Genomic DNA, 18,699 nt, shown 5'->3' on the forward strand with positions numbered 1-18,699 from the left:
GAGAAATGAGGGTCTTGGATGAGTTCAAGGATCTTGCTTTTTATTCTTGGGAAGCCATTCAGAATTTCTGAGAAGAGGAGTAACATGTTCAGATGCAGTTACTGAAAAGATTACCGTGTTAAAAATAAACTTGTAAGTGAAGGGGATTGGACGAGGGCAGAAGCAGGGAGATCGGTTCAAAAGCTATTACTACCTTGGAGTGGGGATGGTTCTGAGCATGGCATAAAACCCTAAAGACATATAACTGAAAACTCATAAAGGAAAAGACGAATGTAACTGGCGATGTTAAAATTTGCAATTTCAAATGAAGAAAATAAAAACTAAGCCAGAGTAACATATGCCAGCCATCTAAAAGACACAGGACTGATTTTCCTAAAACACACAGACCTCTTACACACACACACACACACACACACACACACACACACACACAGAAAAGAAAAATATCAACAAGCCAATAGAAAAATTGGCAAACTTAAGTAGACATTTATAGAACACAAATATTAATAGACAATAATATGAAAAGGAGCTCAAGTTCACAAAGAATTTAAATTAAAACAATAACAAACTTTTCTTAAATTGTTCAAATTACTAAAGACAGAAAGATTAGTCATATTCAGTATTGGAAAGTATGTGAAAATATAGGCATTGTTACTTTGTATATTTTTGGAAAGCAAGACTTTTTAAAATTACTACGTCCATACCTCCTGATGCAGCAACTGAGTTTCTTGGAATTATTCATGTAGAAATATTTACACAAATGTTCAAATATACACTAAGAAACATTGTTTATTTGAAGTGGGAAACCCAAATGTCCACATTTGGGAATTTAAATTTTTATATGCCCAATCTTTTTAAAGGCTAAAAACTCAAAGATACCAAAGGCATATGGAGTAAAAAAAGTAAGTTACAAAACAGTATATAATACTATTTTTACAGAATAATTGTGTTCTCAGTGATTATCACTTCAGGTAAACTTACAGGGAACCTGATTTTATACATTATATATTTCTGTAAAACATAACTTTTTTATTAAACATTTTTTTAAATTATATTTTATTAAACATTTTTTTAATGTTTATTTATTTTTGAGAGAATGAGAGAGACAGCGTGAGCAAGGGAGGGGCAGAGAGAGAGGGAGACACAGAATCCGAAGCAGGGTCCAGGCTCTGAGCTGTCAGCACAGGGCTGGAATTCATGAACTGGAAGATCATGACCTGAGCTGAAGTCAGAGGCTTAACTGACTGAGCCACCCAGGTGCCCCAAAATGTAACATTTTAACAAAAGATTTTATTTTTAAGTAATCTCTACACCCAACATGGGGCTTGAACTCATGACCCTGAGATCAAGAGTTGTAGCTCCACCAACAAAACCAGGCAGGCACCCCTGTAAACTGTAACTTTCTACACAAACTTACTACTGCTGGCTGTAACCAGGAAAGAATTATTTTAAAACATCATTCGTTCTTCACAACCTACAACTTTCCTGTTTGGGGAATGTCACCGATATCCCTTTTCTCTATGAAATGCTTTGGCTGGCAGGTCATCTGGTAAAAGGGTGTAATTCCTTTAAGATGAAGAACAGAGCCAATTTCCCTTTGCTTTGAAGGCAGATACAAGTGATGAAATACACTAGGGTGGGACATTTAGGAGATGCAGAAATGGGCAAATTCGAACTACAGAGGAAGCTCCACTATCCCCTGCTGCCCCCTTCAGTGAGTTTCTCCCTCCTTATCTAATGTATCAAATTCTCTCACTGGGTTCCAAACACAAACCCTGCTTCAGGTCCTGAACTTTTTTTTTTTAAACTTCTATCTTCCAAATTTACCACAGCACCTCCCCTGTCCCCCGAAAAAAAACACCTCACAAAAACACTAGTAGACGGTTTCTTTTTTAAAAATATTTTATTTATTTAATTAAATGTTTTTATTTATTTTTGAGAGAAACAGAGAAAGCGAGCAGGGAGGGGCAGAGAGACAGAGGATCCGAAGCTGGCTCTGAGCTGACGGGAGAGAGCCCAATGCAGGGCTCGAACCCACGAACGGTGAGATCATGACCTGAGCCAAAGCTGGATGCTTAACAACTGAGCCACCCAGGTGCCCCACAAGTACACTATTTCAAAATAACAGTATTTTATGGGTGTATATTTTCACTTGCTTTCATTATTTAAAAAGGGAGAAAATAAATGAACAAAATGATGTGGTAAAGAAAGAATTCTTGAGACATCTTCTGCACAAACAGGTGGTTTTATTATAGCACGGGGACTGGACCTGTGGGCAGGAAGAGCCACCCGGGGATTGTGAAGACAGATTGATTATCTACTTGGGAGTTGGGGAGGTAAAGACAAAGGAAGTTTCCAAAGGGATTTTCATATGTTAAAGATCCAGCAGGTCAAGTTAAGGTTTTTCCCTCTAGTGAGGCATTAACATTGAAACAGTAGGGAGTTCCTGGAGAAATGTTACACCCTGCCTGCCTCAAGTGTTTGTCAATGGCTGCAGGCTATAAGGAAATTTAATTTTATCTACATTTCCTTTTTGCCTTTGTTCCTCACATCACTGAGCATTCAAGGAATTAGAAAAAGAAACCCCCAAGTAAAAGTTTAGAAAAATAAGAATTAGAAAATAGAAAAAGTGACATTAATAGATCCAAAAATGAACTATTTGTAAGCAAGCCCATTAAAAACAAAAAAACCTATAGTAAATCCAATTGAGAGAAAAAATTTAAAAATTGTAAATGACAAATAGCAGATGAAGAAGAAAGTATGCTATCAAAATTTTAAAAATCTTAATGATGGGGATTTTCTGGGAAAGAACCTTTAGTTCCAAAATTTATTCAAGAAGAAAAATCAGGGTGCCTGGGTAGCTGCTAGTGAAGCATCCGACTCTTGATTTCGACTCAGGTCATGATCTCACAGTTCTTGAGTTCAAGCCCTGAATCAGGCTCTTGATTTCGACTCAGGTCATGATCTCACAGTTTTTGAGTTCAAGCCCTGAAGCAGGCTCTGTGCTGACAGTGTGGAGCCTGCTTGGCATTCTCAGTCTCTCTCTCTCTCTGCCCCTCTCCCACTCATGTGCACGGCTCTCTCTCTCTCTCTCAAAATAAATAAAGTTAAAAAAAAAAAAGTAGTGGAAAAATCTAGGAGCACCTTGTTGGCTCAGTCAGTGGAGCATACGACTCTTGATCTCAGCGATGCAGTTTTGAGCCCCACGGTGGGTGTAGGGATTACTTAAAAAAAAAAAAAAAAAAAGTAGAAAAACCTAATAAACCAATCCTAAAGGAAATAATTGAAAAAGCTACCAAAGAATCATCTCCAGAAAGGCTCAATTCTGTAATATTTTAATTTTTAAAAAGTATTTACCGCATGTGTATGATGAATTCTAATGTTTTCATCTGGAATATAGAGTAGAAAGGTGAGAATCACTCCCTTTTCATGACCTAAATACACTGTTGATATTTTGTTATTTCCAATTTTTAATATTTTAAGACTGTTTTACATATTATCATATTTTAAAAATACTTGTGTAGGCTGCTTAACATTTAAACATAGTAAAAACTTTTCATTTTATTATAAGCCCTTCGTAAGAATAAATCACATCTACATACTGTTTAAGATACTAAATCGTACCTTACAGAAGAGCTGGGATGCTGACATGAGATACAAGATGCTGGACACGACTGCTGTTCCAACAAATAACAGCCATGATTGTCACAGTCTGCAAAGGACTTTTCATTTTGCCACATCATTTATTTAGTATAAGATGGGTACTGCTATCTCACAACGCACTTTTTCCTTTTTAGGAGGAATGGGCAAATCACCCGCTTCCCACAGAGGCCAAGAATGTCTTCCTTCTCCTGGGGAGAGTCCTTCTGCTTGGCTGGCTTTGCTAAGAAGCCGTAGAACATGGCTTTTCCATAGGACACCGGTGTCCTGTGTCCCATCACCCAGAGGCCCACACAGGGCCCGGGGCGCGGTACAAACCGCAGTGAGCTGAGATTGGGTACGGGTCTTTCATTACCAGGGATGTGACCTCCAAGGCATAGAAATGAAGGGTGGATTAATACTGAGGGCTTCAGCCTCCAGGTCTTCCATGTTTTCACTGCCTTTGCTTCCACTTCCTGTCTGCGGTTGGTTTATCTTGTGTCTCTGACCTTTCTCCTTCCCTGTTCATCCCTGACCCTCCCTTATTCGTAGCTTTTTCTTCCCACTCTCCCATTTGGGCCTCATCCTCTCCCCACTCTCCCATTTGGGCCTCATTCCACGGCCTTGCCGCCCCTGTGGCTTCAGATCTTGAGCTTCTCTCCCTCAGCTGCACCTCTGCTTTGGGCCCTGAGCCTGTTCACTCCAACATTAGTGTTGACTCCCATCAGCATGCGGTTTTCATCTCACAGGAAGAACTAGTCTCCACAGGTCTGGCTAGAAGCCATCACAGTTGACTCTCAATAAGTACCTGTACGTTCTATCTAAGGAAAATTTTACCGTGGCTTTCCTCTACCTTCAGGTGCTCAAGTATACATTTTTAAATTTGTTTATTTAAGTAGGCTTCATGCCCAGCGCAGTGCCCAAGAAGGGGCTTGAACTCACTACCCTGAGATCAAGACCCGAGCGGAGATCAGGAGTCAGATGTCCGACTGACTAAGCCACCCAGGTGCTCCTTAAATCTTTTATAGTAAATCTTCAAGCTTTTGTTAGCAGAAAGCCTTTTCTTCAGAGAAAATCTTCTTGGGGGCCAGCGCCTAAAGCTAAAGTGCAGTGTTTTGGTGGCAAGGTGGTCCTGAGAAGCCCGGAGAGCAGGGCAGGGCTCACACAGGTAGGGGGAGCAGCGGGTGGTCAGGGAGCCCAGGTCGCTGTGTGGTAGTGGACTGTGTCCATCCGCAGTGGGTGATAATCTGCTCCAGTCAACTCCTGCCTCGTGGGAAGGTGGCATCTACTATTGCCACATCATGCGTTTTTGTGAGAGAATCTGGAAAGTCAGATTCGATGTGAAATCTCCAGATTTTTAAAAGTTGAAATAATTTCATGTTATCACAAAACATACTATGTGGGAAAAACGCACATACGGGCCAAATACAGCGCCCTGGCCTGTTTGACATCTCTGGTGGAAGATATGAAAGGTCACCGGATGTGTGTGATCAACCCTCCTGCTCCATCCCATGGAACCTTCCTACCCACCCAAACGTTTATCCCAAATTACAAAGTGGTTTTTGTATTTATGTTTTTAGTGTAGACAACCGATAGGCTGAGGTCTTTTATCAAGCTAACCAAAAATTCAGGATTCTTAAAAATGTAAATCAAGTAACTCTAAACTCACACTTCAGACAAGATCATCACTCCAACTCCAAAGAAAATAGGGACGAAAGGAGGCAGGGGAGGGAATAGCAGCATCTCTAGCACCCTGGGGACATATCTAACGGATTATAGAGATCTCCTGGCCCCTGCTTGCAGGAAGAAAGTCTGAGGATGTGGAACGAGCCCCTCCAAGGTCCCAGGTCATCAGACGACATGCTTGTTTGGCAAGCTGTCAGGTGATTGCCTCTTTCAGCCTCCAGAAGTATTTTCAAATGACACCGGAAACCGCAATGGTGATCACAGAATTCCCTACTTCTCCATCACGGAGACGTCCCTATCTGGCGTTCTGCAGGAAAGTGCGGATGGATAATTCTGCACCATTGCTGACATCACCAGGGCTTCTCTACGATGTGGATTCGCTGATGTACCAGGAGGTGCGAGCTCCGCCGGAAAGCTTTCCCGCACACGTCACACTCATAGGGCTTCTCCCCAGTGTGGATCCTTCGATGTCCCAGAAGATGGGAGCTATAACTGAACGCCTTCCCGCACACGTCACACTCATAGGGCCTCTCTCCACTGTGGATTCGCTGGTGCCCAACCAGGGCTGAGCTGTGACTGAAGGCCTTTCCACACTCATCACATTCATACGGCTTCTCCCCACTGTGGATCCTGTGGTGATGGAAGAGGCCTGAGCTCTGGCTGAAGCTTTTCCCACACTCGCTGCACTGGTACGGCTTCTCCCCAGTGTGCACGCGCTGGTGCTGAATCAGGTGCGAGCTCAGACAGAAAGCCTTTCCACAGACGTGACACTGGTAGGGCTTCTCTCCCGTGTGGGTCCTCTGGTGCCGAACGAGGCCGGAGCTGTAGTGAAAGGCTTTCCCACACTCACCGCACTGGAAAGGTTTTTCTCCAGTGTGGGTCCTTTGATGCTGAACAAGGTGTGAACTGTAATAAAAGGCTTTTCCACACTCATCACACTGATATGGTTTTAATCGGTTATGTATTCTCTGATGGTCAATAAGTTGGGAACTCTGGATGAAGGTTTTGCCGCACACGTTACACGAATAGGGTCTGTCTCCAGTGTGGATTCTCTTATGTCTAATGAGGCTTGAGTTTTGAGTGAATCTTCTCCCACACTCGTCACACTTATATCTTCTCTCGGTTGAAGAATTTCTCTGATATCTCTTTGTCTGTCCTTCATGTTCTTGGGTTTCTTCACAATGAGGGACTTTTCCGTTGATTTGGCCAGGTGACTTTTTTGGAGACTCTGTATCTATGGTAAGCTCCTGCTTTTGAATCGATTCTCCTTTCTCAATTCTGATTACGTCATCTGAAACAAAAGGAGAGATTTCAAACATCACTGAAACATACAGGAAGTAAAATTAAACACACCTACTACAAGTACACAGCTTAACTATACCAACACAATTGTTCCACACCATATGAGGAAGACAGTGGGGGAAGGCAAAGGAAGAGGGACCAGCAGTGGCTGCACTGGCCAGGCATGGCTTGTGCAGACGGAGATGGTCAGTGGGGCGTAAGTCAATAACAGGAGAGGATCTGAGAGGACAGTGGGTTCCGAGGGAAGGCCAAAGTGGGGTCGAGATGGACGAAGGCACAGGGCTGTGAGAGGAGGGAAGCTGCCAGGGGGCTGGTGCTGATGTGGAGCTGAGAAGCAGCTCCATGCAGGGGGCCATGAAGGCCCCTGGAGTACTGAAAAATGAGGGGTCAGAGCACAGAAAAGTATCCTATTTCCAAATACGCAGAACAAGCATGTCTGGACATATGGGGCACAATAGGATATTATCATGTGGGGACAGACAGAAACTGATGTGGTCCCAAAGACATGACTACTCTTCTTGCAAAGAAAAACCTGGGAGTCTGCCCTGATGAACATGGATGTAAAAATCCTCAAAAGATATTAGCCAACCGGATCCAACAATACATTAAAAAAAGTATTCACCATGACCAAGCGGATTTATACCTGGGATGCAGGGCTGGCTCAATATCCTCAAAACAATTAACGTGACTCGTCACATCAATAAAAGAAATGACAAGAACCATATGATCCTCTCAATACATGCAGAGAAAGCATTTGACAAAATACAGCATCCTTTCTGGATAAAAACCCTCAAGAAAGTAAGGATAGAAGGATCATACCTCGATATCATAAAAGCCATATAAGAAGGACCCAACGTTAATATCATCCAAATGGGGAAAAACTGAGAGCTCTCCCCTAAGGTCAGGAACAAGACAGGGATGTCCACTCTCGCCACTGTTATTCAACATAGTATTGGGAGTCTTCGCCTCTGCAATCAGACAACACAAAGAAATAAAACGCATCCAAATCGGCCAAGAGGAGGTCAAACTTTCACTCTTCGCAGATGACATGATACTCTATATGGAAAACCCAAAAAGATTCCACCAAAAAACTGCAAGAACTGATTCATGAATTCAGCAAAGTTGCAGAATATAAAATCAATGCACAGAAATCAGTTGCATTCCTATACATCAACAATGAAGTGACAGAAAGAGAAATCAAGGAATCGATCCCATTTACAGTTGCACCAAAAACCATAAAATACCTAAGAATAAATCTAACCAAAGAGGTGAAAAACCTATACACTGAAAACTATAGAAAGCTGATGAAAGAAATTGAAGAAGACACAAGGAAATGGAAAAAGATTCCATGCTGCTGGATAGGAAGAACAAATATTGTTAAAATGTCGACACTACCCAAAGCAATCTACATATTCAACGCGATCCCTATCAAAGTAACACCAGCATTCTTCACAGAGCTAGAACAAATAATCCTAAAATTTGTATGGAACCAGAAAAGACCCCGAATAGCCAAAGCGATCTTGAAAAATAAAACCAAAGCAGGAAGCATCATAATCCCAGACTTCAAGCTCTACTACAAAGCTGTAATCATCAAGACAGTATGGTACTGGCACAAGAACAGACACTCAGATCAGTGGAATAGAACAGAGAACCCAGAAATGGACCCACAAACGTATGGGCAACTAATCTTTGACAAAGCAGGAAAGACTATCCAATGGAATAAAGACAGTCTCTTCAGCAAGTGGTGCTGGGCAAACTGGACGGTGACATGCAGAAGGATGAACCTGGATCACTTCCTTACACCATACACAAAAATAAACTCAAAGTGGATGAAAGACCTCAATGTAAGACAGGAAGCCATCAAAATCCTTGAGGAGAAAGCAGGCAAGAACCTCTTGGATCTTGGCCACAGCAAATTCTTACTCAACATGTCTCCGGAGGCAAGGGAAACAAAAGCAAAAAGGAACTACTGGGACCTCATCAAAATAAAAAGCTTCTGCACAGCGAAGGAAACAATCAGCAAAACTAAAAGGCAACCGACAGAATGGGAGAAGATATTTGCAAATGACATACCAGATAAAGAGTTAGTATACAAAATCTATAAAGAACTCATCAAACTCAACACCCAAAAAACAAATAATCCAGTGAAGAAAAGGGCAAAAGACATGAATAGCCGCTTTTCCAAAGAAGACATCCAGATGGCCAACCGACACATGAAAAAATGCTCAACATCACTCATCATCAGGGAAATACAAATCAAAACCACAATGAGATACCACCTTACACCTGTCAGAACGGCTAACATTAACAAATCAGGCAACAACAGATGTTGGCAAGGATGTGGAGAAAGAATATCTTTTGCACTGTTGATCGGATTGCAAACTGGTGCAGCCACTCTGGAAAACAGTATAGAGGTTACTCAAAATATTAAAAATAGAACTATCCTAAGACCCAGCAATTGCACTACTAGGTATTTATCCAAGGGATACAGGTGGGCTGTTTCGAAAGGACACATGCATTCCAATGTTTACAGCAGCACTATCAACAATAGCCAAAGTATGGAAAGAGCCCAAATGTCCTTCGATGGATGAATGGATAAAGAAAATGTGGTATGTATATACAATGGAGTATTACTCGGCAATCAAAAAGAATGAAATCTTGCCATTTGCGACTACGTGGATGGAACTGGAGGGTATTATGCTAAGCGAAATTAGTCAGAGAAAGACAAAAATCATATGACTTCACTCATATGAGGACTTTAAGAGACAAATCAGATGAACATAAGGGAAGGGAAATAAAAATAATATAAAAACAGGGAGGGGGACAAAACAAAAGAGACTCATAAATATGGAGAACGAACTGAGGGTTGCTGGAGGGGTTGTGGGAGGGGGGATGGGCTAAATGGGTAAGGAGCATTAAGGAACCTACTGAAATCATTGCTTCACTATATACTAACTAATTTGGATGTAAATTTAAAAAAAATAAAAAATGAAGTTAAATTAAAAAAAACAAAACAAAAAGAAAATCCCAAAACCTGGGAGTCTGTCAATCCTGAAGCTCCGCTCTGTGGGTCATTTGAGACGCCCCAGGTAAATAGTCACCAACACAGAGAAGCGTCTTTTAACAGACCTAGACTCTCCCACCGACCTGACCCAGGGAAGGCATGCTCCCATAACTGCCCTGCCTGTGTCTCCTACAGACGTGACTCGAGCAGCATCCCAATGACCACACTCCTCCAGGGTGGGAGATGTGGCCACTTCCTCAGTGGTTGACAGTTTCTGGAAAACAGTGAGACTGTCCCACTCAAGGCAGATTCTCTGTGAAAGTAACCCCATTTTAGGACCCAGAGTGAAGGGCAGACCTAACCCTAGGCAGAGGCACTGGCCAAATGTGCCCAAATGGGTCAACTAAGGAGACTCTGGGAGCAGGGTGGGAAGGAGCCAAGGTCTAACAGTAGATGTGAGATCTCTCACTGGCCCCCTGCTGAGGAGGGTGACAGCCGTCATGGGGGTCAGGGCATCCACGTATGAAGGGCAAAAACCCAGAGATGAGGTGGAGCAGAGAAGCAAGCTGCCCAGAGTGATAGGAGCCTTTTCCCGGGCCTCCTTTTAGGACCAGGGCCTGCGATCATTACTCACCAGACCACCCTGCCACACGGGTGACAAAACAAAAATCTCATGTCACTGGTTATACGTGGTTATCGTAAAGTTTTGGGGCACTTTAAAACCTTACGTTACATCTACCTTAGATACATCTGTGTGCAGAATTCAAAGGAAAATTACACAAAGTACACATTTATGCAAGAACATGGTCTTTTAAAGCCATAAGCAAATATAAAATGTACTCTAGATGAGATCCAAAACATCACTGCACATATAATAGAACTAAAATTCATATCAGCATGAGAAGAAAACTTATGGATTATTATCAAAAAGCTTAGCATAGGTGGGGCACCTGAGTGGCTCAGTCAGTTAAGCATCTAATTTCAGCTCAGGTCACGATCTCACAGTTCATGAGTTTGAGTCCTGCGTCGAGCTCTGTGCTGACAGCTCAGAGCCTGGAACCTGCTTTGGATTCTGTGTCTCCCTCTCTCTCTGCCCCACCCCTGCTTACGTTCTCTTTCTGTCTCTCAAAAATGAATCAACGCCAAAACAAAAAAAGAAGGAAAAGAAAAAGCATAGTACAGAAACATAATTTCTAACCCACTAAAAAAGGTTGGGGAAAATGGTGTGCTTTTTAGTCAGGACAACACAGCGACTTCACGCTTCATCTTCACATACATGGAGTGATAAAAATAAAAATTACTCTAGGGGCGGCTGGGTGGCTCAGCCGGTTAAGCGTCCGACTTCAGCTCAGGTCACGATCTTGCGGTCTGCGAGTTCAAGCCCCGCGTCGGGCTCTGGGCTAATGGCTCAGAGCCTGGAGCCTGCTTCCGATTCTGTGTCTCCCTCTCTCTCTGCCCCTCCCCCGTTCATGCTGTGTCTCTCTGTATCTCAAAAATAAATAAACGTTAAAAAAAAAAATAAAAAAAAATAAAAATTACTCTAAAACAAGTCTGTGCTAAAAAGACAAGACAAACATCTCTGTGGACCAGAAAGGGAACAACACCACAGAATGGGAGCTACAGTGGAAGCCATGGGCCAGGTTCTAGCTCACAGCTCGTGCCAGAGTCTGGGTGGGACACACACACACACACAAGCACGTGGACAGCACGGCGGCCAACAACCCTGTGGGGACACCTGTGATGACACTGATGGTCTGTGTTTCCCCGCATGACACTGGAGCCCCGGTTCTGGGGTGGGAGTGGGGCACAGGTAATGAGAGAATTGCTAAGGAAGGGGAGAGCGTGAAGCAGATCGGAAGGAACTCAAAACGGACCCAGACATGAAAATTTCAAAACGTGAATGGAATGCTAGGAAAGAGGATTAACAAAGTCATCACTTGGAACATGAATTCAACCCAGATGAAATTATTCTCATCAAAAATCCTGAAAAGATTAAAGATCCCTAAAACAGATAACTGATGTCATAGTATGCACATCACATAAACACAGAGTTAGGAAATAAAATCAGCAAAAATGGAACAAGAGTAGACAGTATAAAAACTGGATAGAGATTTTAAAAGTGGATAAACCAGAGTCCGAGAGAATAAACTGGAACATAACAGGACTCCCCTGGGATGTACCACAGAGACAAAGACATAATAGATGTGAAAAAGCAGTTAAGCAAAATGAACAGATGATAAATAGGTCCTAACCAGTGTGTTCTGGGAGTTCCAGAAGAAAATACGTAAGGAATAAAACAAAAACAAAAACCCACATTATTTAAAGAACTGATAGCTGAGAATTTTCCAGAACTGAAGAAAAACAAGGGTCCTTAGAGCAACAGGGCATTTATGGGCGAAGGAAGATGAGTAAAAATAAAACCCTAACAGGACACGCTTTTTAGTGACACTTCATCTTTTTTTTTTTTTTTTTAATTTTTTTTTTTAACGTTTATTTATTTTTGAGACAGAGAGAGACAGAGCATGAACGGGGGAGGGTCAGAGAGAGAGGGAGACACAGAATCTGAAACAGGCTCCGGGCTCTGAGCCGTCAGCACAGAGCCCGATGCGGGGCTCGAACCCATGGACAGTGAGATCGTGACCTGAGCCGAAGTCGGCCACTTAACCGACTGAGCCACCCAGGTGCCCCTAAAAAAATTTTTTTTAATGTTTATTTGTTACAGAGACACAGAGCGTGAGCAGGGGAGGGGCAGAGAGAGAGGGAGACACAGAATCTGAAGCAGGCTCCAGGCTCTGAGCCATCAGCCCAGAGGCCGATGCGGGGCTCGAACTCACGGACCGCGAGATCGTGACCTGGCTGAAGTCGGACGCTTAACCGACTGAGCCACCCAGGCGCCCCAGTGACACTTCATCTTATAAAGGTTAAGAGTAAATGTAAACACTACTAATAAGAAAAGATGGAATTCCTAAAAATGTCACAAAAGCATTGAGACTGACAGGAGCCTTTTGCTAGCAAATTACAGCAGTTACAAGAGTAGCTACTAGAGGCGGCGGGACCAGCAGAACCTTCAAAACCTGAGGAAAAAACCTGTCATTCCAAATTTTACTCTAGCTGAACTGGGATTAGAAAGGGAGGGCAAGGGGCGCCTGGGTGGCGCAGTCGGTTAAGCGTCCGACTTCAGCCAGGTCACGGTCTCGACGTGGGCTCGAGCCCCGCGTCGGGCTCTGGGCTGATGGCTCGGAGCCTGGAGCCTGTTTCCGATTCTGTGTCTCCCTCTCTCTCTGCCCCTCCCCCGTTCATGCTCTGTCTCTCTCTGTCCCCAAAATAAATAAAAAACGTTGAAAAAAAAAAAAAAAGAAAGGGAGGGCAAAATTAGGGTGTTTTCAGATAAGCAAAGATGAAGTCTACACACAAAGTGCCTGAAGTAGTTATTAAAGAATGAACTTCAGGAAGACCGAACCCACAGGAAAAGGATGTGAGAGAATGTTGCCTCGATAACTGATATGTCAGGAAATCTCATAAACTTCCTATGAAAAAAATTGATTTCGCATTTTATTTTTAAAGTTGACTTTTGTTTATTTTGGAGATAGAGGGTGAGTGGCGGGAGGGGCAGAGAGAGAGGGAGGCAGATTCCCAAGCAGGCTTGATGTGGGGCTGGAACTCAGCAACCGTGAGATGATGACCCGAGTCGAAATCAGGATTTGGCCGTTTAACCGACTGAGCCACCCAGGTGCCCCTGATTTCACATTTTAAAACGACACTGGTTTTGGGGTGCCTGGGTGGCTCAGTCGGTTAAATGTCCGACTTCATTTCGGCTCAGGTCATGATCTCACGGTTCATGAGTTCAAGCCCTGTGTCAGGGTCGGCACTGACAGTGTGGAGCCTGCTGGAGATGCTCTCACTCTCTGCCCCTCCCCCACGCCTTCTCTTTCTCTCAAAATCAATAAGCAAACACTAAAAACAAGTCACGTGCTCTCAATGTATAATTAATCCCATGGGAGGTTTTCCAAAGTGGTCTAAGGGATGTACACCGATACTGACTTTGTTGCTATCAGACTTCTTTACAGAGACTTGAAGACATGGTTTATTCAAGAAACTGTGCTCCTTAGCAGAACTTAGAATTCAGGTGACTACAGCCATTTACTTTCCAGGAGCTGTGTGATCAGATGGCCCACACTATCCCAACATCTACAGTGGCTGTACTGAAGTGTGCAGTTTTGTATTGTTTTAAAAATTATTCTGACTTCACATGCCATTTGTAGATTGTACGTACCACACTTAGAGTTTAAATTACCAAATTTTGAAACTGCCCAAGGACTTAAAAGTTCTGAATATCGAACTTTAATTTCCCCATAGAATAAAACCTAAACTCATCTGTTGAGTATATAAGCCCTTCGTGATCCACTGGGTTCTTGACTTTAGCTGGCTACACATGCAAATCACCTGGAGTGTTGGAAAAAAAAAAAAAAAAGTCCATGCTCGGGCCTCACCACAGTCCAACTGAAAGCCAATTTCTGAGGGTGGGGCCCAGGCACATATATTTTTAAAGTCATCCAGATGCACAGTGAAGGTTAAAAATGTCTCTGCCTACCTTTTCAGTTTCATTTCCTATAACTTTCCATCTTCCTCATTTTTATACCCCAACAGTACTCAGGAATTAAGAACACGGGTCCTGGAGACAGACTATATTTAAATCGCACATCTGCCATTTACTGGCATGATAGTCTGGTGTCATTTTAGGATACAAGCTGCTGACCCTTCCTACCCAAAAGTCTCCAAGAGCAGCAGTGATCCGCAGGCCTGAATCATTAATCATAATGATCAGCTTATATCTTCAAGAAAAGGACAGGCTCTGTTCAGTTTACAAGAATTTGTTACACATATGGGTAAGATGCCCATTAATTGGCTAATACAATAAAGTTTTGACCTTCACACAGCAAGCTTCAGTTCTTTAGGAAAACCCTATGTCAAACACCTTAATTTGGAAAACATGAATTTCATACACTCCTACCTATATGTAAGAAGTACCCTGCATCCTTTAAGTCTTCCCTCAGCATAACAAAGAAGACAACAAAGAGAAAGCATAACTCATGTTGTGTAGACACTATTTCTAACAATGACACTCCATTTTCCCTTGGGAAGAGTGGGCGTCACTTCCACCCATGAGATGTATGAATGCTCCAACTCTGAACCCTGGATTCCTTGTTCCAGCCAGGAGAGGAGTGAGAGCAAGTCTGTTGTCTTTCCAGCACCTCCCAGGGCTTTAGGACAAGTGACCTCTCTTCATCCCTCCCTTCCTTCCATCACCATTCAAAACTGCCCTACTTTTGGCCCTCACAATGTTGACTTAAGCTACAGCAAGTCTTCAAAGTGGTCCTTCTTCTCCTTCTCCAATCTGGCTAATGTCCAGCTTACGCAGCACCTGTTAGTTCCTAATCAAAAACCAAAAAAGAGAGCAAGCGGGCGAGGAATGCACAATTTCTCAGGCTCTCACTTTGTTCTGACCACCTTGTTGGCACTGCTCCTCTCAGCCAAGGAGCTGATCTCTGATCCTGTGTTATCCCTCTGCTTGGACTTCATCGCTCACCTTTACTGAGCATTTCCTAGGGCTGGAATTCTCGCAGGACCCAGAGGTGGGTCTTACACACAGTAAAGTTAAAGATGTATGGACTCCTTACCTGGTCCCACACAGCCCTGTGTTCTGGCCCCTGACGGCCTTCTCTCTGCTCTTCTGTCTCTTCATGTTCCAGTCACTCTGGCCTTCTTTCAAACCCATTTCTTTCCCACTTGGTTTTGCACACGCTGTTAGGCCTGCCTTGCTTTTCCGTCTATGGCTAGTTTCTACTTTTAGGATTTAGCTCCCATATTACTTCCTCAAAAAGGCTTTCTCTACCTTCTTCCCCCATATGCAGTCTGTTATGGTACATTCATTTGTGTGTTTATTTAATGCCTCTGTCACCAGACTATTGTAAGATCCGTGAAAGCCAGAATCACGTCTGCTTTGTTCACTATACCTACCGCCTTGCATGGTGCCCAGCACGTAATAAGTATTCGACATGTATTTATTGAATGATGAATGATTCTAAGGTCTCCAGGGGAGCCATACGCCCCAAGTGTCAACACTAACCACAGTCCTGTTGGTGTTGAGGGTCCTGAGATTCACCCTTAAGCTGGATCTCCATGGGTTGAGGCTGGAGATATGTTGCTTCCTTAGCTGGATCCAGAGGCACCGATGTCTCAGAAAGCACTTCCTGTGCACAGGTCTGGGTTGAAACCTGAGAACAAGCAGGCTCGTCTGGGCATCTGAAGGGCCCACAGTGTACATGATCCCAAGAGCCCACAAAGGATCAGCCTGATGCCCGCGCCCAACCATCCCCGCACTGAGCACAGGCCCTTTTTCTACCTGCTGGCCTGGTTCATCCAGTTCCTTCTCCAGATCCTCCAGCACAGCCACGGCCTGCTCCCCGCTCTCCGGGTGATGCTCCCGCACCCAGGCCTGGAGCTCCTCGGGCAGGATGGTCAGGAACTGCTCCAGCACCACCAAGTCCAACATCTGCTCCTTGGTGCGTATCTCAGGCCTTAACCACTCACAGCAGAACACCCAGAGCTGGCTCAAGGCCTCACGGGGCCCAGGGGTCTCCTTGTAGCAGAACTGTCGGAAGCGCTGGCGGAATACCTCCTGGTGGTTTGGGCTGCTCCACTGTGGGCCAGTCGCCTGAACCTTGGCAGGCCATTTTTTGTTGTTTCCTCCGAAGAGTCCCTCTGACTCCTCAGGAGGCCGTGGAAGGAGTACTCCAGCCATTCCAGCTCCGATAGTCAGAGGCGGGGGGCAACACGTGTGTTACCTTTCAGGACACACTCCTGAGGTTACAAAAACCACTGTTAAGAAGATAGACACACATAGACACACATGCACACACACACACGCGCACGCTCATTGATTAAATACATGACTAAGTCTAAAGTTTCTGTTCAGAAGACAAAGAAGGCTCCACCCAAAATTAAAGAGAATTGAAAAAATATGTTTAAAATAATTCAAACCTTTTTCCAAACATAAGGAATGTTTGTCAAACAGCATTTTTGATAATACTGAGAATATTGTTGGATCTCTGCTTTCCAAAAATAACGCCAAAATAATTGATAATACCAAACTGAATTTATTGCTATGAGTGCTAGCACTACCTTGGCAGAGTCTTAGTAAATCTCCCAGGGAGGAAGGCAAAGTCAGGATTTTTATGAGGTTTCGGGAGTGTAAGGCACATTTCTTGAGGCAGGATAAAGATTGGGCAAGGATCATGACATGACAGTTTAGAGGTGAAAGTTTTGAGTTGAGGGTTTCAAAAAGTCTGGATGTTATCCACTGAAAGCTGAGACTCATTTAAGTGGATTTTTTGAGGGGTCATTTCTTGAAGTAAATACTATTATTTGCGACTTTATCTTATAGGGCAAGAATTTCCTGGAATAGTAATGTCATGTTCATAAAGACAGTGGAATGAAAGTGTCACATCTAGTGAAGACAAATGAATAGTAAAATCACCTTAATGCAGGCAGTAGGCTGTGTGGGTGCAGATGGTTTGTTTTCCACGTGGTGGCAGGGCCTGTGCGTTTAAGTGAATGTGGACTAATTCACGGCCACGGTGGGCAGTGGTGAAGGACCTGGGCTTGAATCCTGTCGTGTTCTCTTATGCGTATGGCTTAACCTCTCTAAACCTGTATTTCGCCCTCTGTAAACATATCTCACCTTTTTTTTAAACGTATTACTTTGGAATACCTTTAAAGAAAATTTCCAAAAATGGAACAGAAAAGTCCTGCACCTTCACCCAGCTTCCCCTGGTTAACATCTTACACAACCACGGCCCGGTAACAGGACAACGTGGGTAGGGTGGTTTGGAGCGCGTACGGCCGGCAGTAACTCGGAGCCTGGCCCCCGGTGAGTCCTCGGTGAGGGCCGCAGTCCCGGCGGGGAGCTGGTCCTCTCGGGAGCCCCGCCCCGCGCAGCCCCGCCCCGCTCTCTGGGCACAGGGCTCAGGCCCACAAGGAGGCCGTCTGTCGCCTGCCGAACACCTGCCCCACTGGGCATCCTTTACACCCTTCCCACCTCCCCCGCCCTAACGATGGATTTAGGGGGTTCTCCGTTGTAGGGATCATTCAGAATAAAGGACACAGGGACTTCTAGGAGTTGACACCTTCCGAAGAGGAAGATCCCGCGGGGAGCTGAGCAGCCGGACCGCAAACACCTTTCCCGTCACCCGGCCGCCCGGCCCCGCCGGCCCCGCGTCCACGAGCAACCGCAGCGGTCCCCTCAGGCCAGGGTGGTCCTCACAGACCCTGCCGGGCAGGGGGACTCTTCCCTACCCCCCCTTGCCGACCTGGGAGTCCCCGGTCGCGGTACGACGCTCTCCGGACGCGAGCCTTAACCGGGCCGGGGGAAGGCGGCCGTGCCGCCGGAGATGTGCGCCCGCGAATCCCACCCGGCCGGCGTCGCTTCCGGCGACCCCGACCGTCCGCGCACGCCTGCGGCGGCGGCGACCACTCCCGACGCTCAGGCGGGGAGCAGGCGAGCCGGGATGTTGCGGGGCCGGGACGTGAGGGGGCGGGGCTTCGGGGCATGAGGGGCGGGGCGCCGGGACGTGAGGGGCGGGGCGTCGGGGCGCGAGGGGGCGGGACGTGAGGTGCCGGTGCATGAAGGGGCGGGGCGCCGGGAGGTGACGGAGTGGATCCTGGAGGCAGGGCGCGGCCCTCAGGCACTTGCAGGGGCGGGGAGCCGGCAGCCCGCCCGGGAGGTTGGGGCCTGTGGGAATTTGCTTCGTGACCCTCCCGGTGTTAAGGGGATCGAGCGCCGCCGCCTCGCCCTCCCAGGAGCCTGCCTCCCCGGCCGCGTCCTCTGCTCTCCGAGCCGAGTGCTGTGAACGTTGACACACCTCCCAGGCAGACACTTGGCTCAGCAGCAGGACGGCCGTCGGAGGGGAAGCTGAGGGGCTTCCTCAGCGTGCGGAGCGCTGTCGTGCGTCTTGCTCGCGGCGTGGGGACCTGCTCGAGCCGCCCGGTGTGGCCTGCACGCGAGGGAC

The 18,699-nt window shown here is 45.4% G+C and overlaps 1 protein-coding gene across 1 annotated transcript; it reads right to left on the minus strand.

Annotated features, from left to right (window-relative positions):
* Positions 1 to 3,319: 3,319 nt before the first annotated feature.
* On the minus strand, positions 3,320 to 18,220 carry LOC132666250 (zinc finger protein 24-like). Its single transcript, XM_078446497.2, has 4 exons — positions 17,169 to 18,220; positions 16,035 to 16,492; positions 15,759 to 15,906; positions 3,320 to 6,616 (listed from the first exon to the last, which is right to left on the minus strand). Exons 2-4 carry the CDS (start codon positions 16,431 to 16,433, stop codon positions 5,676 to 5,678), a joined length of 1,488 nt encoding a protein of 495 aa, XP_078302623.2. The 5' UTR covers positions 16,434 to 16,492; positions 17,169 to 18,220; the 3' UTR covers positions 3,320 to 5,675.
* Positions 18,221 to 18,699: the final 479 nt, after the last annotated feature.

The sequence above is a fragment of the Panthera onca genome, chromosome B2 (assembly GCF_046562875.1).
Source record: "Panthera onca isolate mPanOnc1 chromosome B2, mPanOnc1 haplotype 2, whole genome shotgun sequence".
NCBI classification, from domain to species: domain Eukaryota; kingdom Metazoa; phylum Chordata; class Mammalia; order Carnivora; family Felidae; genus Panthera; species Panthera onca.